Consider the following 25,120-nt stretch of genomic DNA (forward strand, 5'->3'; position numbering starts at 1 on the left):
TAAACTAACTGTGCAGATTTTCTTCTAGGTTGTCTTTCACCAATATCAAAACAATCACTATCTGAGCTCACACACTAGTCTACACAATCATCTGGCACGTCTGATAATGCATCAACACAAAGTTCTTCGTATATATCATTTTCCATCATTCCGCAAACACCACCACTAGTTGGCACCATTACTATAGATAAGGTCTTATTGTTTTTGGAGTACTTTTTTGGTAGACAAGATACGCAGGAATTGTTGCTGAAAATTAATGAAATTTACGTAGGCTACGTATGCCTGCACTTTCATTGGGTACACGTACACCAACTTTCATCCAAGGAAATGATTCCTCATTTAACTACATGACTTCAGATCTCTAACGAAGAGAGTAAAGAACACAAGAACGTCTCAAAGGAGACTAATACGCATTCTAAGCAAAGGGAAACATGAGAGACTAACAAAGATAAGCGTTGTGGCCATCTGGTCCTTTTCTATCAAGGACTGAAACATAGCGTCCCGCTGAAATGACCCTCATAGTCCTTGGCCCTTGAGACTCGTTGATGTGTTTACGTTGAGCACTGAAGATAGGATGTCAAGTGAGAATCCAGACCATGGCGCGTTTGAAAGAGAGCCGAATGCACCCAGAGGTGAAATATGCATTATTCACTTTGCGCCATGCATTGCAAAGTACGACGCAAATGAGAGCGTAGGCAATGAGAGCATTACCGACAATAGATTTTGTTAGAACCAAATGAAAAGGACCGAAGAAATCCGACCAAAATTATTCCTTGTCATCTAAAATATAATAATTCGTAATTTCAGAACTTGTAGAATTTTGAGAGTTGCTGTTATAGAAAAATGAATGTTTGATCGAGTTTTTTCACACGTTATGGCTTAGTGACATTTTTTTTCTATACATTAATAATCTCTAAAAGTGGATTACGTTCATTGAAAAGATATTATTATCATATGTGAAAACACGGAAATCTCCAGGGCTGGTCCTCAGCGTTCGGCGTACGCAAAACACGGAGATCTCGCTGATCAGTCCGCAACGTGTTAATTCCATTTTGGTGAATGCTGATCACTTCAAATTTGGGCACAAAGCCAGCCCAAAAGCCCAGGGGGGAAATGTGAAAATCAGTACCTAATGATGCAATATATGTATTCGGATAGTTACACAAGAATGCAATGAATAAGATCCGAATGTTAAAATCTGCAGTATTTCTTTCTTCAGACGGAAGAGGAATGTGCAACATCAATTTTTAAAGGAGAACATGATCAAGTTCAACAAATTTTCAATTACATAAATTATTCTTTAAATTGAAGTTTGCATACAGTTTATCGTAATTGTGAGAAAAATAGATTTCCAAAATTACTTAATGATTATTTTTTAAAGTAACTGAAAAATAGCTTCCACAAAAAAAGTTAACTTGAAAGGTATAAACATATCTTTAACTTAAGTCAGTTAATTTTTCAGCAAATTAACTTTAACTAGTTACTTTTCACCAAGATTAGATTTAACTTAAATCAGTTTATTTTTCTAGTATACATGCATACTATTTCACAGGAAAGGGATTCTCAATGGATGATACAATGGATGGCTATTATATTTCATACAGCCTCTTTTTATTTCATAAAATACAAACTGGAATGAGATGCAACACACATTCAGCAGACACATAAAAGAATAATAACAATACATGCCTCATAGATTATGTACTATGCTTTCTTCATTTATGTACACAATACAGCCGCCTAAATCTCTCCCTCCATTAATGCAATATACAACAGCAACTGGATAACACACGTCCCAAAGCACCAATCACAGCGGTCTCCCACTTATTATAATGAGCATTTTTTCCAACAGATGATACATTACTCTTGTCTCTGGAACACTTCTTTAAAAATTTAAACAATGAGAGAAACAAGGTGGAATCTCTGCCAAATCGTCCCCTCAAACGCTTTCACTCACACAACCCCATCACAAATCCAGTTTTTGCTCACACAATCGCCAAACCAAAATGCAGATTTCCCCCGAGTGAGGCTGAAAATTTCTTTCACTTGATGGAGGCAATTGTTAAGCTCCACCCCTCTCTCAGTGAAAGTAATGCCCTTCAAGAGTCCCTCAGAACTGGGCTGCGATGAGGCCAAAAGTTTCCACAGATGCATTTCAAGCAAGATCAAATCGAACCTCAAGTTCTCACCTTCTTAGAGGAGGTTACATTTTCGCCAGGAGATATCATTTGTTTCCTACTGATTACTACCACTCTTCATTGGTCATGAGATTATACCACAGCCAGATTGTGGACCACAAACTGTGACCCAAGGTAGTGAAATTAAAGAGAGGTCACTCCAGTCCATCTTCAATGCCCACAAACTGAGACCAAGAGAGAGAGAGAGAGCAGCGTCCAGAGTGGCGGCAAGCACTCTCCTCCTCCAGCCAGAGCACACTTCAACAGACCACCAATTGACACACCACATGCAGCAACCCAAAATTCATGTCACTGTGGAAAAAGTTTGTCATATGCTGTATTCCGCTTTGTGTAAATGGAAGCCCCTGAGGATAAATAATGCTCTAAAATGATCCTGGGCCACATAACAAGTTGGAATCGTGAGAAACACAGCTGAATGGCCACAGTTGCACAAACACAACACACACACCAAGTCAGACTGAAAATATCGCAAGCCTGCAGCAACCACTCTGCTCCTCACGCGCACAAAAGGAAGCACTCTGAAATATATATGCCAATGTCCATCACTCTCAAAAAAAGAGAACATTCGTAGGGACAGGAAAGAGCTCCACAGTCGGTGAACGAGAGCCAGTCTGAGGATTAATGTGATCACAATTCAACACCACACTCTAAGGAACATCTTCCTGGGCAAGGAGATGGGCAACGTAGAAGAAGACTCCTGCGGGAACCAGAATTCAATTGTTAGATTTAGAACATTTCCCTCAGGTAAATAGCTCTCGTGAACAGTGATTGAACCCAACCCATGAACAAATAGAGCCAGTACTAACATATCAACTGAACAAAATGTATGAGGAATACCTCCAAAATAATTAAACAATTCTGCAAAAGAATGGCCTTTACATTAGGCCTGCTTCATTGACCCAAAAGTTCCAAAGAAGATTCTTAATACCGCTCTAATAAGGCTATAGCCCTAATCCAACTATTGCCAACTGGGCCACTAATCAAGCCAAATAGTTAACTTAATACTGGATGTAAAGATCATTCACACTATGACAGTATCGCATCAAGCAAAGTAGATTTTTTTTAATGGATTTATTAATTTCTGGCGTAATATAGGACAAGATACCTTTTGTAAGACAATATATGTATTGTCTTTCACATGTTGAGCTCTAGCACAAAATGTTGAAAATTACTACTTTCAGAAATACGTAATCCATTTTTACAACTATGAACAAATGAATAGCATTTAAAAGGAACAATTATTCACTGGCTTGCTGGTACTAATTGTAACTAGAGAAAACAATTGACAGCCCAAATAAGGAAGGGACGAAGGTCTAAAGAATGAAACTCCATGCACAAGCTTCGATCCTCAATTCAAACCTCAACTTTAATATTTTTAAATACTTACTAAGTAGTGCCTATATTATGTGCCTCATTTACTCAAAACTAATTGCATACAAAACAGCAAAATTATCATTTTACATTTCAAAGCATTTACACAGTTCACGATGCCAGATAATTTCTCAGTTGCCTAGACACTTGTGGTAATACAAAATACAGCAATCATAACACAAGAACAGAGATTAAAATTACTACCTAAGAAGAGATGCAAGAGATGGAAACTCATGACAGCCAATGTCAGCATTACTGCAAAGACACAGCAGCTATTCATTGCGAATGGAAAGCAAGGCATTTAAAATCCCACATAACTTGCTCATTCAGCCAACCCTAACATACGGCTATGATTTGCAAGTGTTCCATGCCTTGCCATGGCATAACTGTATACTTTCATAGTTGGGATACACAATTTTTTAAATTAACAATGAAAAGTAATGTTGAAGACATAGTAAACTGTTTAATTTAATAATTACTTATTATAAGAGTTAACTGATTCAAAGCTAACTTCTGTTAATTTGACTCATTAAATTTTGGTGAATATTGACATCTTCAAATTTGGAAGTGTGTCGAACAACCCGAAGGGAAAATATGTAAAACAGTACCTAATAACACAATATACAGTGGAACTTGGTTAGTACGTTTCTGAAGGGACCACGAAAAATGAACGTACTAACCAGGAAAACGTACTAACGAGGAAAGTAAATAATAGCAGTCCGGGTTATTGCAATCTGTGGAAAAGTCGTCATAATTACAATTACTATCGGTAGTTCTCATAGGATCGCCTACCTGAACTCTTTTCACATTTAAAATCAAGAAAATGAGCGCTACCATGAAAAACAATACGATGTGAATAAAAATCGCAATTTTTCATGGGCATCCCGGAGACGATTTCATGATTACGGCGTCTATCTCCTGTGATTTATATATATTTACAGAACGAGGACGAGTGAAGCTCAGACAAGCGAAGACAAGTCATTTTTCTTTCTCACAGCGTACTCGGAGAATATAACAACAACCCGGAGTAGGTCAACTGGTTTTTTAAACATCATAAAAATTGGGCAAAATTATATTGACTTTCAAATTACGGCAACAGCCGTAGACATTCGCTTCTGGAATGATACCATTTCGATTGTAAAATCGATCGATATATCGACTGATGACACGCAAGATTATTAGATTACGACGTAATTACAAGAAAATTTTATATTAAACAGTTGAAATTTACATTCAAAATTTGTCTAATGTCGTCTGCTTTCGTTCCGAGATCAAGTATTTTTAAGCTAAGCTTCGCGTGGAGATCCAGAGGATCGTCTGCTCCTGCAACAGTAGTCAAGTAAATACGCACGACGTCGAGTTTATGGAGCAGTACTGCTTTAGATAATGTGGGAATTGTCTAATACCGTTAAGACTCATTTCTTCATCATGATAACTCGTGCAATAGCAACAATTTCCCACTCGAACTTCGTGCGCAGCAGTGGGCACTCCCAAGCGCTCCAAAGGCAACAAAAGGTGAGGAGCTCGGGGTGGGGAAAATTGGGGCTTCTTATTGGCTGTAGTTTTTCATGGTCAGACATTCCCGAAAAATGGCCGCATTTTATTATTCAGCACGTCACAAGAATTCAGAAATGCATTTGGATAAATTACGGTAGAAGAAAGAGATGTGGAATGAATGGAAGAATGTTAATGGCTAATAATAATAAATTAAATCATGAATTCAGACGTTTGCGACCCTTAAGAAGACACTAGAGAACGAATTGCGGGTTGCGTCACGGCAAGCAATTGAGCGTACTAACCAGGAAAGCGCAATTTTTTCAAACGTACTAACCAAATTCTTTTACCTGTATTTTGTTCGGATGGTACCGGGACCGAGGGAAATCACCGTACTAAGTAGGAAAACGTACTAAGGAGGAACGTACTAACCAAGTTCCACTGTATATTACAGTGCATCCTCGATAAAACAAGACCCCACCATACTCAAATAAACACTCGCTTTAGCGAATTGTTGCTTTACCAGAGGTGGAGCAAATAATAGCCAATATATCTATTGTCAACCCTTGTACAGGAATAGGAGAGGTATGGCGACGGGGACATTTCTATCCGATCAACTTAAGCATGAATCCAGACGAAAGGCAATGTTATTTTTGCATCAATAAATTTCCTTGCCCTTAATAACAAACTCGCCACTCAATTTATAAGCGCCGTACTGAATAAAAATCAGGCAAATCATCACTCTGTCAATGCACAACCGACAAAGCCGCTTTTCTATGAACTTAGTGCATTTACGTGATCATTCTATTATTTTGGTATTTTCTGCTGAAACTGTAAACAATTACTGATGAAACTGCAAAGCGACTATTTAATGTCTCAAATGCTACCATTGATGTATGTTTATTGTTCCTGTACGTTTCGCAGGAGTTATGTGAAATAACGTATCGCATTTGTTTCTGCAGATGAAAACGGTGGAAGGTGGTAGAATGATCCTGCCTCGGAAGACTTTTTCTATCATTCAATGCAATATCTTCACTATTTACACTAAAAAGTCTGCTAAGCATGGATGATGGTGTGATTGAAATTGCTGTCGTCTCAAAAAAAATTTCATTTTGAGTGTTACACCAGCGACGTCATGGAAATAATACACAGAGTGTACCCACGGCACTGCAATAAAAATTCAGGCGAGTATTCAGGAATGTTACTGCAACAATATTTTCACCAAAATGATCTCCTTATTCATCAAACAACTGTGTACCACATGAATTTGAGACTGAGCACTCCATTTTAACGTCATTTTACAGATCGCCAGCAATAACAGAGATTAGGGACTCTTGGTGAAAGTTTTACGGCAATAGAAACTATCGCAATGACGAGTGCCAGCACCAAAAGGGCCTCGTATAATCAAATTTTTCCACATGCTAATCATAGGGTCAATTGGCGGTGCTCCGGCTATCTCTCGTAATGGTGGGGGTATCACAATAACTCATACTCCCTTTAACGAGGCTCCACTGTATGAAGTAAAGTAGTTGTACAAGAATGCAATGAATGCAACTCAAAATGCTTAGTGCTGCAGGACTTCTTTCTTCGGACAGGAGAAGATGAATGTCCAACATCAATTTTGAAATGAGAATGTAAACGAAGGTCACTGAATTTTCAATTTAAAGTTAAATAAATTACAGCAGACTCCCAATTATCCAAATGCAGTTTATCCGTGCATAAGTTTTACACTTCTTCAATATTTTCCGCCATCTTTATAAAAAAATTAATTGGATGCAAAAGCAGTAGGATATTTGCATTTTAATGCAAAGCTACACCTGCCTTATTATTTGCATTTGAATCCTCTCTGTCAATCGAATTCATTTCCTTTACTTTTTTACAAGGAGTGTTTCAAGCTTACTCTGCTCTAGCATTGGAGACGACCATCAGCAGCAGGAAAAAAAAACTCTGGATTGATTTTTGAATATTCTTCAGTGGTTAACCAATCGCAAAGTTAGAGAAATGTTGTCTATGATCTATATTTGTTTATTTCATATCGCAAATGCACAATAATTGCCATGGACTCGCATGCGGTTGAATTTGGGCCAAAAAAACCGGAGATTTTGTCGCACTCAGACATATTTATGCCGTGACTAGTCAAGGTCAAACTGGAGAGGAAGGGAATGGCAGAAGTGAAGGCAGCGCGGGAAGTGGAAGAAGAGATAGCATGAGTCATAGCCAGGCACACGCCTGCGCAGACAAATTGCCTAAAGTCCTGGTTTCCTATAACTGCTGCAGTGCAATGGGATGATTGCGCACCCGTTACCTTCACAGAAGCTCTGTATTCATGTTATAAACATCACAGGGCACGATCGCGTTTAGGGATCACGGAACTGCATCCTGCAGCAGTTGCATACCTGGCAACTTGCGTGAGGGGCGACTACGTGGCGTGGTGCCTGATGGTGTATTTTCCGGCGTCGAGCAGAGGTTTTAAAGCATTGGTGCAATCCACTTTTCTGATTCCGTGATCTCGCAGACACAGATGCACTGTTTTCGGAAACTAGATATTTCACGCAGCAGTACGAATACGAGTACAATCACGTTATTGCCGCCAAAAAGATCGCGATCACGATAAGATAGCTGTGAATGAATCCGGAAAGCAACCAAATAACCGACAATGCATCAATAATAATTGTTTTGATTCATTCGACGATGAAAATTACATGAAATTAAAGTGAAAGTTTTGATTGTGCGTGTTTTTGAATTATTCATGCCGCCTCTCCCCGTCATTAGTCCATTGGGATGATTGGGATCGTATGCTGCATTTTCCAAATTGAAGTTTGACTCACTTTGGTCTCTTTGTTTGTAGTACATAATTGAAAAAATAGCTTTCACATAAAAGTTAGCATTTTAACTCAAACTGTAATCAGTTAATTTTAAAAAAATTAACACTAACTGTTTTCAAGTCTAAGTTCAATAATTAAAATGTTTGGTCACTTCTCCAACTGTAGTTACCATTGCGTTAGTCCCCGATTATGACGTTCCACATCCAAACCACGATCAGCCAGTTCAACAAATGGTGTGGAATTAAGGCTGAAGTCGTTACTTTTCATTCACAATAACAGCAGTGAATTATACAATTATGACGCACTGAATTATTTGACCACATTTATTCAGCCATGCCATTAACCTCCATCAATGAACTCTTCACCTAATTATCTATGCCTACAGCAAGTAATAACTTTTCAACTAAATTCCAAATGACGTAGATAGCAAACATATTTTTTTACTAAGCCTGACTAGCCCATCAAATGCCAAAGTTAAATCCCATGATTCCCATTCATAATTGATAAGACACAAACATTTATTATTGGAAGCAAAGCATCCATGAGAATCTACACAACCGCAGGAAAGGTTTATTCATGACAAAACACATAACAATCAGCTTCAAAGCAAAGTGACTTTAAAAGACTCACATTTAACAGCAAAGTGGGGTGATGCACTGAGAGACAAGGAAATAAAGAACAGCACAAACTTAAGTAACAGTGTAGTTGATCTCTCTCGCACAATCGAGGTCTTCCGAGTACTGCACTCGGCTCACTAACTAACATACAAATGCAAATGCATTCACATATTACTCACACTCCTAATCCAAACGTCAACAGTCATCTAATTACAAGACAGACAAAAGAACATGCTCTTGATTCATGAAATTGATCAAAAGCAATGAATAATCTTGGCATCACCAACAAGAGCTCATCATGCAAATTTGGAAATAAATAAACATTGGTAATACTCACTTCCCGACGTTTTAACCACAAGAACAAATCTCTTTGTCACCAAATCACTTCCAAGTGCAGAGCTACAGAATCCCATTGGTGATGTATTGATACCTATCATACAGTTTGGTACTCAGGGAAACAAGTGACGATCGCACCAATGTGTCCACATGAGTCTGCAGCTGCTCATCGGTCATCGACTGATGAAACCTGTTCGCCAGCCCTTGAACGGTGCTGCCCCCACCGGCTCGAAAACACGGCAGCTGAGACCCTGACAATCAAGACAAGTCACGGTTTAGCACACGTCCGTCCGCAGCAAACATGTAAAGCAGAGAAGCATTAGTTTAAGAGTCAAATGCAGTAAAAGGGACTCACCAGCTCTCATGATTTCAACCAACTGCAGGACACTGTCCTTGTGTTTTCGTGCGGCAAGAAGTCCCTGGAGGAGCAGAACACGAAAATAATTGAAGAGATCCGAGCCCTCCCCTCCCATCACAGCCACAAACTCAGGAGTCAACTTGAATGGTGATGTTTCAAAGCCCAAGTTCCTTGGAGATGCCGAGAGCATGAAGCCAAAATCTATGTGAATGACGTGGCCGTCTTCATCGAGCAAAATGTTGCCATTGTGCCTGGGAAGAACATTTCATTTGTAGGAATAAACCACATGCAAATTTTCAATTAATTGGAAAGAGACAAAAACTCAAGAGAGGGATTGAAAGAAGGGATGAGCATGTTCCGTCCTTCCACTCATCATCATATTCATGAAGTCACATACAGTATGTAGTTGTTCAAACCAATGCCAAAAATAACTGGTGCCAACATAAATGGCAGGAGAACTTATTTGAACCCTGTTCACTAGTTGAAAGCTAAGGGCTTGCAAAAAAATCATGACATAACATAGTTGTTGGCACCATTACTGGAACCACTACCAAGAAGAACCCACCCATATCAAAATGCAAAAATAGCAGGAAAACCCGAAAGAAATTGTTCACCAGGTGAAAATAATGGTTCAGTAAAAATACTGTGAAGTGAAATACTGTAAAAGGTTTTAAATGCAGAAATAAAAACATGCAAGGTCTACTCGAAAGGTTTTCTAAAATTTTGGGAGTTCGATTTTTAACGTCAACCGGGCCAACAAAATTATGGGCAAATCAGCCATTAAAAAGCCTCCTCCAAAAGTTTGGGTTCCAATGTCATCCAAAAAAGAATCTAAAATCACAAATGCCCATATTATTGACGGTGATTGAATGCGGTGACAACAGCAGCATGCTTTGTATTCTCCCGTGAGCTTATGCTAACTCTCCGAAAGACAAACACAGCTTTGGAAAAGTTAAATTGCTTACGCAGCCAGCAGATCAAAACTGACTCGCCTTGTATCCCAATTTCCTTGAGGTTTAATGAAACTAGGGTGAAACTAATCAGCTAAACTCTTCTAACAGAAAAAGAATTTTTTTCAACAAAGTGAAAGTTATGGGCAAAATTGGTCCACGCAGAAGCAAATAATTCTTGTTGAATTACCCTGCACCATTACATTTTATCTTACAGAGGCAATTCAGTGGTGATTCTGTTTCCAATATGAGAGATAAGCTTGTCTTGTGCACGCTGATCAAGTTGTCTAAACCTCAATTGCCATTCTCTTTTTGGTGTTACTTAGCAGCAAATACGCATGCTTCAATCAAGACATTTTCTAATAGCACTCTGGATGTGGAAAAATAGAATGCACAATATCTTCATCATAATGCCACACAATGTTCATCCACCAAAAAAGAATATGCACACTCACTAATGGAAGAAATGTCAGGATAAACAATTTCTTAGCTCTTCCACGGTTCCTCCACAGTGACTGACTTTGGAATGGAGCAATGAGAGGATGTTGCAGGGAACTGTGCTATATATCTTGGGCTTCCTCTTTTGAAAAGGGCAAGTAGAGGAATATAGTTAAATGTTGGGAAAACAATACGTTGCCCGCACTGAGTAGAGATGAAAATAATTCTAAGTCACCTAATAATTCAAGTCAAACTCAAGCATAATGGAGCACGAGAAGGTAGCCTCTCCAGATTCACAACGATTTAGCACCATTAGATCGAATTCAATCAAAGAATCATCCACGGTTGGAAGCAGGAGCACGAAATACAACCAAACGGCTGGCTGAGTCAAAGGTGCAGTCTTTGTAGAAGATAAAGAAGCACTATCCAATCCAGGAGGTTACATGCCTTTCTCATACCATACACACACTTCCTATCAGGGTCAGTCCATTTCAAATCACCCAATGTGAATTAAATTTGTTGCTTGACATTTTTAACCCATTTACGGCCAACGTTGCGAAAACGCAACATTATTGAGAAATGCAAAAAAATGTTTCAATTGAATTTTATTCGTGTATAATTCGCTTTTTTCGATTAAAATAAGTTTAAACTGATTTTTAGTGTGATTATAATGACATTTAATAAGTATTTCGATATTTATAAAATACTCAAAATGTGTCAATTTTCGAGTCTCCTGTTAAGCAAGATAAATAATTTTTCCTAAGAGTAACTATTCCCATTATTAAGTTTTTTATTCGTCCATGTGGACGTAGAAATTTCAATTAATAGATATTAAAGCTTATATTTCGTCAGGGAGTCAACATTAAGCGAAAATCAGATCCGGAAAATAATGTTGCGTTTTCGCAACGTTGGCCGAATCCGATATCTATAGGCATATGAAAGTATACCGGGACTAGCCATGGTGATAACTTTTTACGGAGTCACCCGCAATGCACAAATAGTGCGAAAAATCCACAGAGGAAAAATCATTCGCCTTGACCGGGATTCGAACCCGGATCCCTCGATTTCCGGCCGAGTGCTTTAGCCAGTTAAGCTACCGAGGCGTCTTTCTCCCCTGTGGAAATTTGTGGACTTTACCGGACAAGGTGGTATGGACTGCTGAGCATATTATGCGACTAGCAGTCCAGGTCGTGCGCATGGCGCCACAGCCGGAGAGCAAAGCCCGAACTTTGAACACTAGAGGTGTTCGCTCTGGACTTATGAAAGTATACCGGGACTAGCCACGGTGATAACTTTTTACGGAGTCACCCGCAATGCACAAATAGTGCGAAAAATCCACAGAGGAAAAATCATTCGCCTTGACCGGGATTCGAACCCGGATCCCTCGATTTCCGGCCGAGTGCTTTAGCCAGTTAAGCTACCGAGGCGTCTTTCTCCCCTGTGGAAATTCCCCGGATCCCCCGGAAATCGAGGGATCCGGGTTCGAATCCCGGTCAAGGCGAATGATTTTTCCTCTGTGGATTTTTCGCACTATCTATAGGCAGTTATGCAACCCGCATTATCACATATTTTCGTCTCGTAGGAATATGCCGTTTTTACTGTCAGATATAATCCTACGCATTTTTATGCCTCGTATTAGATAGATATCGTCATATTTTATTATTAAAATTCTTAGATATTATATTTCCAATGAGATGCTGCATTATTTTACCTAAATCCAATATAAAATTGAGATGCATTACGGCTTGAAAGAAATGAGTCAAAGTGAATATTTTTACAGAAGATAACGTATTTTCCAGTTTTTAATTGACATTTTTATCACAAAAGATTGAATTACAACAAATAATGACTATTTATGAATTACATGAAAGCGTTCTGGGTGCAATGGAACACAAAACTTTGTACATTCATTACGAATTAGTCCTTCCTTACTTCACGATTCAGCGACTATCACAGACTTCCACAACAGGATATCGGGTGAATGAAGACGATAAGGCGTGGATTTGGTTCGGAAATGATTGAACCAAGACATATTTAGATTACTAAAAAATAATCTACACTTTTCAGACAATTCCTGTCAGGACAAAAATGACAGATTTGTAAATTATGACCTCAATTTGACGACTTGAATTAAAAATTATTACAATTCAGAATATTTGCGCATAAATTTTGAAATAATGAGCAAATGGTACCTTACTTTGGTCACTACAGTGCATAAATGTTCTTTTATAACAAGCTTTTTAGATTTTGCTTTTAACTTTGGTGCTTATGTTATTCAGACGGTTTTAGGGTTCAACCAGGCGATAGAAAATTACTTCCATCGAAATTTAGGATTGGAAGCAAGTGTTATTCTGGAATTTCTCAAGGTTATCCGTGATCCCTCGAATCATCATATGTTTTTCGATAACTTCTTTTCATCTTGAAGACTATTTATTGTTTTGAAAGAAAAAGGATTATTTGTCACTGGAGCCATACGTGAAAATATAACGGAGGAGTGCCTGATAGAATATAATAAAACCATCGACGTGAAACCGAGAGGAACATGAAAACAAACATTTGATAAAGCCGAAGGTCTTAGTATAGTTCGATGGAATGATAAATAGATTGTCCCTGTAGACAGCAATACAAGTTTTTCGCTTCCATTTGGCATAGGGAAAAGTTTCAGCAGAAAAAAGAAAATACTATTTCACATACTATTCTATGTTAATAAAAGAAAATACTATTCGTGTTATTGGGGAATATAGTAAATGTACATGTATAGTACATGGGAGGTGTGGACCTACTTGATAATGCATATGCAAATTACCGCACTAGAATTCAGGGGAAAAAAGGTCCTAGCTTATCAACTAACTGGACAGCGTTTGCACTAATGCCAGGAGATTGTACAGGTATTGCAACGGAAGTAAATTTCACTGGTAGACTTCAAATCGTATCTAGCAGGGACGCATCTAGAAAGTGAAGTGAATCAGTCAATAGATGACGTACTCCTATACAATTCGCGTCCATAAACATAGAAAAAGTTAGGCCATATCATTCATTGCAGATTCGTGAAGCATGAAGGGACGAATTTGGCCATAGAGTTTAAAAAAATTCAGTAGTTGCCGAAACACTGCAAAAACCAAACCATGTATGAATGTACGAAATTTTATGTTCTATTGCACCCAAAATGCTTGATTATTTCATAATTAGCCATTAATTGTTGTAATTCAATCTGCAATGATAAAATTAAAGTCAATGAAAAAATGTGAAATACATGCTCTTCTGAGAAAATTTTCGCTTTGACTTATTTCTTTCAAACCGTAAAGCATGTCTATTTTATAGTGGATTTAGGTCAAATAACAACAACATCTCGTTGGAAACATAATATCTAAGGATTTTATTTATCCAATATGACGATATTTGTCATATGCGTGGCATAAAAAGGTATAAGATTATATCCGACAGTAAAATCAGCATATTCCTATGAGACGGCAATGTATTGTAATGCGGGTTGCATAACTGCATACAGATACCGGATTCTGCCAACGTTGCGAAAACTCATCATTTTTTTTTTACCGTAAGCAAATTTTTTTGAAGGCCCATATTTTCAATTTACCTTATTTAGCATGTTAATAGGTAAAATGAAGAGAAAAAATTATATATTTTCAAGTATTTCTTTACTCGGCCGGTAATGGGTTAATTTTCCTGATTTTTTTAATCATTGATTAAGTAGACAATCATTAAACACCATTTGGAAAAAATTTACAAGCCATACTTTTTGTGACAGCCATTTTTAAAAGGATGGTTGGGCAAATTTTGATGAAAAACGTGGTTTGCATAAAGTTTAATTTCGAAGCAATTTTAAAAGATATCAGAATAATTCAAAAACCAGAGTGTTCATCATGAAAAGACCTTTCGGAAACCATTTTTTCAATTTTTCTGTCCTAAAAGACAACAGTCAGTCAAAATCTTTCTGTAAAAACTCAAGAAAAATTTGTCAATATTAACTTTATAACGCCATAAATTTTTAACAAGAATCATCAATTAAATGTTATTTCTGAGTTGAATACTTAAATAACTGCTAGCAGTGTAAGTTTTATCACTGATAAGGCACTCCTATTTTATCTGGAGCTTGTCAAACAATTCCGAAAGACTTTCAACGTCGATGCCGAGGCCCATTCAACGGAACCACAAATAATTCAGGGATGTGTTCACCATTCCGAAGGCCATAAAAAAAAACGGCATTGGAAAAGGCAGAGCAAGGTTCGTGGTCTTCCCTTGTTAGTGCTTCTTGACAGTGACAGTGTCGTGATCTTGTAGTGAGTTTGATTTTCTCTCTATGCCTGATTGATTGATCAGATGATTTTAAGACTGCCTACAGTGGTTAGTGTGGCTTTGGCGTTGAGTTTGCGACCTCATAGCCCGGCAGCTTTGATATTGCAAACTGTTGCAGACAGCATGTAGCTCTTCAAGCTATTTCTTGTAATTTTGTTAACTTGAAGAGTGAAAACAGAGTGATGGTATTTGTTTATGCAATATGCAGTTGTCTTTTGTTAGTGCAGCCCATTATTCTTTTGACTGATTTAATTAATACTGAGATGTATATATACTAGAGATGTGCGAATAGTATCCGCAAATATTTTTTTTTTCGAAAACATATATCAAGTTACAATTTATGAGTTATGCTATAAATCTCTATTGTCACAGTCGAAGGGATATTTTCTCAGGATATTTGGTTTCTCCTCGCTAGCAATTCGAATTCATCTGCTTATCTCGTGAGAACTTCCAAAGATGGACTCAAAATAATTGAAGAGAATCTGGTGGAGAAGCGCCTGTATTTTGCAAAACGCCTCGGATTGTCCGCTAGCACTTGACAGTAGGAGTGAGGGGAAAGCGAGCTACCTGTTGAAAATAAGAAGTTGGATGAAGCCGAGTAATAGATTGGCGTGCCGCAGAAATGGAGTTCGGTAGATAAGAATATATACATCAGACAGAAATCCATCGTAGAAGTGTAAAAGCCGAGACGGCATGCAATCATTTTTTCGCGAGGTGGTGTGTCCCCTTAGGATATTTGAAAGAGATGTTAGTTGAATCAACTATAAGCCCAAATTGTTTCCATAAAATTAAAATATTCCATTAATCAGCTAAATTCCGGTTTGAATCCTTTAAAGGAAATCACAATTACACGCCAAAATCCTGGGTTTCCTGCTGCATAGGCAACCTAGTCAAACATTCCTGCATTTATCGTTTTTTTCGTCCCCCCTGAAAAACGATAGATCCCAACGATAGGTTCCACTGTATACCTTTTTATTTATACATTCATCAAGGGAAATAGAAACTTAGTAAGAAATAAGAAGCTTAAAGAAATAATATGCTTTGTGCAATTCTAGTATTTGAGGCATTCGAAATTCGAGGCATTCGAAATTCGAGGTATTCGAATATTCGAGCAATGATTTAATATTCGAATTCGATATTCGAGTTTGAGAAATCTACTATTCGACCCATCTCTAATATATGCTCATCTTAATTACAGTAAACTCTCGATTATACGAAGCAGGATTTTACGAAGTTTTCGATTATACGAAGTAATACTGCGGTCCCGGCGAAAAGCCAATGCTAAATACATGGTGCTATTCGATTATACGAAGTTTCGGTTATACGAAATGTTTTGAAATTACGAACCTCGGCTCGATCCCCAGGAGCAAATGGCATTCGTTTATACAAACTACGGCAATATATTTGTCAACAAAACTAGTTACGGCGGTGCAAGTAGCTAAAAAAATCAGTGCTTCCGACTGTGGTCCATCAAACGTGTGAAATTGTAAATAATAGTGTAACTTTGGAGAGAAAGGGTTCGCCTAAAACCTCACGGTGGGAATTTAGGGGAAGTAGGAGTTCAGTAAAAATATCGCGACTGACATAATGCCCCTATTTACGTGCCTATTTGTAAACATCGCATCGACAATACTTCGTAGTATAACATGTCAGGAAGGTCGCGTGGGGTATTTCGTACACTCCTACTTAACGCTTTGCACTGCTGTGAACGTACCCGGTACGTCCGCAAGGCAGGCTGCTGTGAACGTACTTCCAACACTACTTGACTACTTTTCGCCGAAGCACTTCGAAGTGTCCCTAATCCGGGACCCTTTCCTCGACGAGTTCACCCTCGCTGGCCCCTCTCTTTAACCCTCCAAGTGGGACCTCCCTCCCCATAAGTGACCGCTCAGACTGCATTTTGAAAATCTATCAATCAATGCCATCATCAAAAAATGATTGTTTGCATCGCACTCCTGCCAATCAGGCATTCAAGTATATCTCTGAACCGTGTTTCTGCAATGAGAAGTAACGATTTTGTTAACTTTGCTAAAATGGCCAAGTTAATAAAATTGTTATTTTTCATCGCAGAAATACAGTTCAAAGATGTACTTGATTTCCTCCACTACAATTGCAAATTGCTGGAAATAGGACGGATTCCCTTTGATAGCGATCATATCATGAGGATGTTCTTGAGGTTGGTAATTGATACACCTGGCCTACTAGAAATTCTGCTGCTACAATATCACGGCTATGGTTGATTCGTTACGTTATACTTATTCGTTATTACGTTATACTTATGGCTCATTCGTTAAGTTCAGGAAGCTGCAGCGGATGAAATCGCGGAGGAGATTAGAGGCTTAAAAGACGATTTTGAAAAATACTTGGAAAAAGCAGGAGCACATCGTGCAACATCAAACGATTATATTGCCCTAGACGATGATCCCCAAGCTTGTGACAATGTGACACCGGTACCTATGTCGGAAGAAGCAGCGGGCGGGACTAGTCATAATAGCAGTGACGACGAAGATGAAAGTGAGGAAGATATTTCACCTAATAAAAAAAAGAAGTATACACTGCCCTCCAAACATTAAGATATTTTATTCTGGCTAATGATTTAGATCCCCAATTTAATTTCCATTAATGCAAGTGAGACACCATGGTGGAAGCGGCAATGGAGAAGGGTAAAAAGCAAAAAAAAAAAAATAACAGATTTTTTTTGGTAATATCTTTTCGCGTATATACCGTATAACAGTGTGTAAGAGGTGCACACGTGTAAGAGGCGCACCCCTATTTTGAGCATCGGAGCTATGAAGAAAATAAATTTTGCGGCATTTTTTTTTATCCTATCGTGCGGTGTTGCAGATGTACGCCTGGAATTTCGACAGTTATCGAACTTTCCTCTTTCAATTAATATTGAAAGAGGAATTTTTAATAACTGCGGCGGTAATAGCGGCATAAGAGGGAGTAGAAAGAGTTCCGATCCTCTCTTCGCATGCGCCATTGCTCTACGATGCTTGTCCTATTCACGAAGAGTTTTGTTTAAATGCTCTCGCAGGAGTATTGCAATAGAATTGCAGCCGTGGAAAATTATAAGGCAAAACACGACAGGCACATAGCATTAACCTTCCCTAGAGCTTGGACAACAATCGGGGCAATCTCAGCGCCGTAGGATAATAACCACGTCGTAGATTTAACGGAACCACACTCGGCCCTCCATCAGCCAATGTAGAAACGTGTTTCATCCCTACCCCGTCTCACCAACTGACCTTGATCGATCTCCCATTTTATGGAGGCCAAATGCTAGGTGAGTCATCTACTGGGCCCGAAGATATCTCGATAGCTTTCAATAATTGTATGACACGCACGAGGTTCAAAAAAAGAAAGAGAGAGATGCATATCTGACAGAATTTAAGTTTTTTAAGCTCTAATTGTTTGACACAAAGATTTATAGTTACAACAAGGCTACTAATTTTCAAAATAGTCCAAACAGGACAATTTCGGAAGAAACGAGCGTAGCATAAGCGCATTCAAACAAGACGAGACGGACTGGAAACTTTAGGCAACGCAAACTGCGTATATCACATTGCTGCGCCTTCGCCCCTTCGCTTTGAAGGCAACGACGTCACATGCAAGATCGGACGTATTCTTCCCGTGCTCCTTCGCTCATAGCCTCGTAGCTTGAAATACGGAGGGGAGGGAGCACGCTCCTTCCCCTCCGTATTTCGTTGCTTGCTTCGAAGACGGAGATCGCGCTCCTTCCCCTGGACCTCCCCTTTCGCTCTCTTCACTTAAAAGGATTTCTGATTTCTTCTATCCACAATTTAGTCCAACAATGAACACACTCGTTTGAATTTTTTAAAGCACAGGTTTTGATACCAATATAATTTTCAATTGCAATAATCCTCATATTAGCATCTGAAGATGATTTTTGGAAAAAAGGGTCCTCGGCATAATGGAAATTACTCTGCAAGACAGATATTGACTAGGTATATCATTCAAAAATAAGAGTTTCTCTACATTTGATAACTGATTTCTATATGCAGTATAAATGCCGCGGGATGCCCACTCGTGGCAGTAAAATTAGCGCGCCCTACGGAGCGAAAAACCCCCGCGCGATCTTTTCCATGTTCACCTCTGGGGTACCGACGTGACGGGGGGGGGGTGGGGGGGGAAAGGGCGATGCTTACAAGAAAATCAAACAGGAGCATTTTAAAAATACGTCAAAAATATTCGAATACCTCGAATACTAAACGATGAATGTCAGAATGTTTGACTAGGTCGCCTATGCAGCAGGAAACCCAAGATTTTAGCGAGTAATTGTGATTGCCTTTAAAGGATTCAAACAGGAATTTAGCTGATTAATGGAATATTTTAATTTTATGTAAACAATAGGGTAGTTTCCTTCATTAAAGAAAACGAAAGGCATTCATTGTGATTGCTTTACCTACCATTGGTGCATTCATAATATACAAATTATTTGGTTCAAGAAATACCGGTTTAGACCAATGGCAATGGTCAATTTTAATCGCATTTGAAAAAGGCCAGATTGGCGGCCATGCGATGCCACTCCACGTGACATCACAGAAACCTAGTTTCTACACGAGAGGATAGGAGTTTTACATCGTCTGAGGTTACCAATGCATGCATGAGGCACAGAGCTCAGGGAAACATGTCTTAATAATCACTTATTAAAACTGGCTAAGGTCGGAAAGTTTTCTTCGTTTGATAAGGTATTAATAATCCTTATTTAAGCCAAGCGCTACCAGCTAGCATGGTACTCGGCCAGTAGCGCCGACTCCATGGGGCCAGAGGGGGCCCAAGCCCCCCCAAAAATTCGTTACAGATGTGAGGAAAAAATGTGTCAGGCTTGTCGATTTTCCCCGGAGTGTCAAGATATCGAGATTTGAGTGAACAGGGTTCTAATGTTGATCATATGACTCTTCAAAAATGCTTAAAAAACTTTAAACTCACTACTTATAAAATTTACCGAGGTAGGGTCTCCGGTTCGGGCCCCCCCCCCCCCCCAATATTTTTCATAAGTCGGCACCCCTAATCTCGGCTACCTGCTAGCATCCTGCGTCGTATTAGTGCTCAGAGCCTCTCCCCAAGGTCACCTCACTCGTGGCAGTGGGAAGCAGAACGAAGTCACAGGGAGTTTTCCCGGCATTCATACGTCCCCGTCGCGTTTTTGCGCACTTGAAAATTTTCACTTTTAATTTAAACGCGAAAAATAGATATCCTCTTATAATAATCTAAAAGCGTTAAATACGTACTCCTGGAGTATTAATATTTCGATTCAGGCAATAAAAAAATAATAGGGAAGCACCCTATTTGAGCATTACGCCAAAATGCTAAGCCTCCTTCGTATTTCTTCGTCATTCCGGCATATTTTCCTGCGTAAAATGCTTAAATAAAGTCAGAAATATGTCGTGTTTGGTCTTATTCTTTCTTAAATTACGCACATATTAATAACATTTCAATCCAATAAAAGTGTAATATCAATAGCCGAAAGTCATTGTTAGACAACTTTTGGGCTAGTAGATGACTCATGCAGCAGTTGACTTCCAGAAATGGGGAACTTCGAAGCAGGTAAGTAGAAAAAGGCAAGTGGGTGAGTAGAGGGGGTGGGGGCGTGAGACACGTTTTTATTGTTCTCGTAACTTGATATTTTTTTCGAAGCTAAGGTCTTCGTATTACGATCCCTGCGCGAGCTGGGATATATTGTTTGATTTGGGAGAAGAGGAAATTGTCAGAGTGGTTGAGGCGAATGCTGAATGGAGGGGGATAGCAGATCATGGGAAATGCGTCAATGTCACTATCCCACGGCACTGAGTTCCTCCCTTTGGTGGTTTCATCTCCAGGGTAAGATTCAAAGGTGCCTGTAGTTATTAGCCACAAAGTGCACATGGTTAACACCTCGTCTTATTTTTATCAAAAGATGAATTCGGGAAAATGGTCAGTGGGGGGAGAAAGAGTGAAGGGTGCAACGCGATTCTATTGTTTTCCGGTAACTTGATATTTTTTCGAAGCTAAGGTCATCGTAATACGATCCCTGCACGAGCTGGGACCTTTGTTTGATTTCGGAGAAGAGGAAATCGTCAGATTGGGTGGGGTGAATGCTGAATGGAGGGGATAGCGGATCGTGGGAAATGCGCCAATGTTGCTATCCCACGGCACTGAGGTACTCCTGATGGGGGACACCTGGGATTTTCGGATTTTTTCACACGATCAATTTCGGTTCCCCACATCAAACTCTTTTCACCGCTCTAACCCGCGAATTTGATGTAGTTCGTCAGCTTGCCTAAAGCGGCGCTGCATGCACTAAACGACTAGAGTTCTCATTTTTCCGAGTCAACTACCAATGACGTGCGAGCAACAGTGTATGACGCGAAATTCAAAGTATTCGAGGTATTCGAGACGGTACCTTTGGTATAACTATTCGAGATCTCGAATATCAAATACTTTCTAGTATTCGAGGTATTTGAGTATTCGCGGATACTATTCGCACATCTCCAAAAATAACTAATTGAAAAGATAGCACATTCAACTGAAAATACTCGAAATATTAACTCATGAAAGTTATTTTGGAAACGGGTTAAGGCTCTAGTTTTACTTTTTTTTCTCATCACTTGTAATGCGTAAAGTGCGTCCGGGAATCGTCAGATGTCAGATGAGCGAAGAGATTGGTCCTCTCTGAGGGCAGTCTTAAGGAAGATCGCCACTTTACTTCCGCGGCTGACCACGGCGGAGTAACTTGGTCGACGGGCGGCCAGCGGTCCAACTGCGATGCCAGTTTAAAGACCCGCGCGTAAGGAGAAGAGAGCGCGCGGGCCGAACAGATGACAAATTGTGTCGTCTGCTACGCGGTGTTGGGAAAAACGGCAACACTGTGGGTGCTAGGTAGTCAGCGTGGCGAAGGAAACCGCTCTCTCTGTCTGCAACCTTCCCGCTGGACGCACCTAACTTGAACTCTCCTGACTTGAAATAATTCTCAGTGATGAAGCATGGACTTCGGAGTATGTGGGTTGTATGATTGTGTGTGTGTTAGCGTAAGGTATGTGGCTGTTGGTTTCATTTTGGTTTAAGGGGAAAGATCAATTTATTGTTGTAATTTTGAGGGAACCCATATTTGGGACTATTCAGTGGACATTTGTCTCCAATTTATTTATTCATGTGTGTGAGGTTCGTCGAGTGCAGGGGTAATTGTGATGTCAGTGGATTGGAGTCGTTAGTGTGGATCAGGGAAAATCTTATTTTGTTTAATGGAACTGTCATTTTGTAGAAAACTCAAAAGGTGCAATTGTTAAATAAATGCCCAAGTTGTGGTACGATTTGTTTTATAGAAGTGATTCTCTTTTCTTTTGGTTTATTGATCCCTTGCGTGAGGTGTCCCGGACGAATCCTCGTGGTTCTTTTAGTTTTAATTAAATGATTTCTCCACTGTTAGCTGGTCGCGAGCAAATTTATGTAACGCGGTACTACCCTCGTCTTTTGGGTTCTGAGATTTAGCATTGGTGGTTGTAAGAGGGTTACATTATGGTGTTACATATGGCGCCCAACGTGGGCACTTTTCGTTCCCCACCGAATGCTTCTCAGTCTGTGGTTCCGGAGGCCGCTTATAAACCTCCCACTGTGAGGAAAAGTGCTTCGTCGGTGCGAGAGGTCGAGAAAACCTTTCAGAGTAAGCATGATAGCCATGCTATTGAGGCAGTCGCTTTGAATAGGGCAAGTCCGGCCGTGAATCAGGATTTGACCAGGCAGCGATCGCTAGTGAGGGCTAACTCCACGGAGGGGTTGGGAGGCTCGACGTCTTCGGCCACATTAGAGTCTAACCGGCTGCTATGTTGGAACTGCGGTCGAGTTGGTCATAGATTTTCTCGGTGTTCTTTACCTCTCAATCGTTTCTGTTTTGGTTGCGGTCGTCGCGACGTGACGAAAGCTTCTTGTAGAGATTGTCAGTCGGGAAACGGGAAAGGAGTTTCAATAGGAAGGGAATTAGGAGCTCCGACCCGTAGTGTCCCTTCGCGTCATCACAAAGAAAAAAAAATAATTAATACTGACTTTCGCAAGGCTCGTCAATTGTCCAATTCGTCTGTTTCGAGTGATGGTAGATGGTATCTGGATTTAGTTATTGGATCCAATAGGTTAAGGGCCTTGGTAGATACGGGTTCCGGAAAAACGTATTTGGGTCTTGGAGGTTTGAGCCTAGTGAAAAATTTGGGGTTATCAATCAACTTGGTGCATGATACGAAGGTAACAGTAGCGAATGGCACTACAGCGCGTGTTCTAGGGTCAGTGGACTTGGCTATTAATTTAAAAGGAAAGACGAAGGTGATGAAAGTCTATATTTTGCCATGTTTATCGGTGCCGTGCATAGCTGGCAAGGATTTTCTTACGCGATTTGCTCTTCTGATAGATACGAGAGATAACGCGTGGAGTTTTAGTTCAGATCCTGGCGTGCGCTATACCTTTGAAAGGGAGAGTAAAATGACGGAGCGAATTCAGGGGGTATTTGCATTGAATGAATGGGAAAAGGAAATATTAAAACAATTTTTGGATAAGGAATTCAAGTTGTTTGATCCAATTTCGGGTTGCACTAATTTGGTATCACATCATATTGATGTTGGCACTAATATTCCGATAAAGCAAAGGTATTATCCCGTTAATCCCCGAATGCAGGAAGTAATAAATCAGGAGGTTGACCGATTGTTGAGGGAAGACATTATTGAACCTTCGCAAAGCTCTTGGTCTAGTCCCGTAGTAGTAGTACGCAAGGGAGACGGGAAGTATCGTTTTTGCCTTGATTTTAGAAAAGTGAATGCGGTTTCAAAAAAAGATGCCTATCCCTTACCTTATATGTCAGCTATTCTAGATAAATTGCGAAGTGCGAAATATCTCACGAAAATTGATTTGCATCAGGCTTACTTTCAAATTCCCTTGGATGAGGCAAGTAAAGAGATTACAGCGTTTACCGTTCCGGGAAGAGGGTTGTTCCAATTTAAACGGATGCCTTTTGGTCTTACGGGTGCACCTGCAACCTTTCAAAGATTATTAGACAGACTAATAGGTCCGGAGATGGAACCCCATTGTTTTGCATATTTAGATGACATAATATTAGTCACGGAAACTTTCGAACATCACCTTAGGTTGTTAAGCGAAGTTTTTCAGAAATTGAGGAGCGCGGGATTGCAGATAAATAGGGAAAAATGCGAATGGTGCTGTCCACAAATTAGATATTTAGGCTTCATCATCAATGAACATGGTTTGTCCGTTGATCCGGAAAAGGTGGGTCCGGTGGTAAATTATCCCGTCCCGCGAAATATACAACAGTTGCGTAGATTTTTAGGAATGGCTTCATGGTATCGGCGCTTTGTGGGTAACTTTTCTTCGATAATCGCGCCATTGCATCAATTACTGAAGAAGGGAGCGAAGTGGAGGTGGGGTCAGGAACAGCAACGTTCATTTGAGAAAATAAAAGAGTACCTGACTACCACGCCTGTTTTGGCTAGTCCAGACTTTAAAGAAACCTTTTATTTGCAAACAGATGCCAGCTCTGTTGGTTTAGGGGCTGTGTTAACCCAATTTTTAGATGGAGCCGAGTGGGTTATCGCGTACGCGAGTCGCTCATTGTCAGCGCAAGAGCAAAAATATTCGGTGACAGAGAAAGAATGTTTAAGCGTTCTATGGAGCATAGAAAAATTTCGTGTGTATCTGGAAGGCTATCATTTTGTGGTTATAACGGATCATAGTAGCTTAAGGTGGCTACAAGTTGAATAATCCCAATGGCCGTCTTGCGCGCTGGTCATTATCTCTTCAGGGGTATGACTTTGAGGTCCGACATAGAAAAGGATCCGAGCATGTGGTACCGGATGCGTTATCGCGCATACCGGAGTGTATCGATTTAGTTAATTCAGGGGCTGTGGAGTCACTTAGTGCGGACCCATGGTATAATAAGCGTTTTAGGCAAGTGCAGAATAATTCAGCCAATTATCCCGACTGGAAAATTGAAAACGGGGAGTTATATGTCCACCGTGCACAGGCTATAGATCATTTGTTAGAGGGAAGTAGTTGTCCGTGGAAATTGTGTATTCCAAAAGAGAGAGTCGGAGGAGTATTGAAAGAAAATCACGATACAACGCAAGCAGGTCATCAAGGGGTAGAAAAGACTTGTTCACGGATTAAACAACTTTATTACTGGCCCGGGTTGGTGTTGGATGTTGCTCGCTATGTCCGTAGG

General features: G+C 39.8%; 1 protein-coding gene across 2 annotated transcripts in view; it reads right to left on the reverse strand.

Moving 5' to 3' along the window:
- Positions 1-1,589: 1,589 nt before the first annotated feature.
- The window catches only part of LOC124163613 (phosphatidylinositol 4-kinase beta), a 176,795-nt gene continuing 153,264 nt past the window's right edge, over positions 1,590-25,120 (reverse strand). For both annotated transcript variants that reach the window (XM_046540631.1, XM_046540632.1), the window contains exons 13-15: positions 9,197-9,450; positions 8,843-9,092; positions 1,590-2,895 (exon numbers count right to left, since the gene is read on the reverse strand). In XM_046540631.1, coding sequence (XP_046396587.1) covers positions 8,905-9,092; positions 9,197-9,450 — 442 coding nt within the window. In that variant the 3' untranslated portion in view covers positions 1,590-2,895; positions 8,843-8,904. The remainder of the gene's footprint in view (positions 2,896-8,842; positions 9,093-9,196; positions 9,451-25,120) is intronic.

This window comes from Ischnura elegans, chromosome 8, assembly GCF_921293095.1.
Source record: "Ischnura elegans chromosome 8, ioIscEleg1.1, whole genome shotgun sequence".
NCBI classification, from domain to species: Eukaryota; Metazoa; Arthropoda; class Insecta; order Odonata; family Coenagrionidae; genus Ischnura; species Ischnura elegans.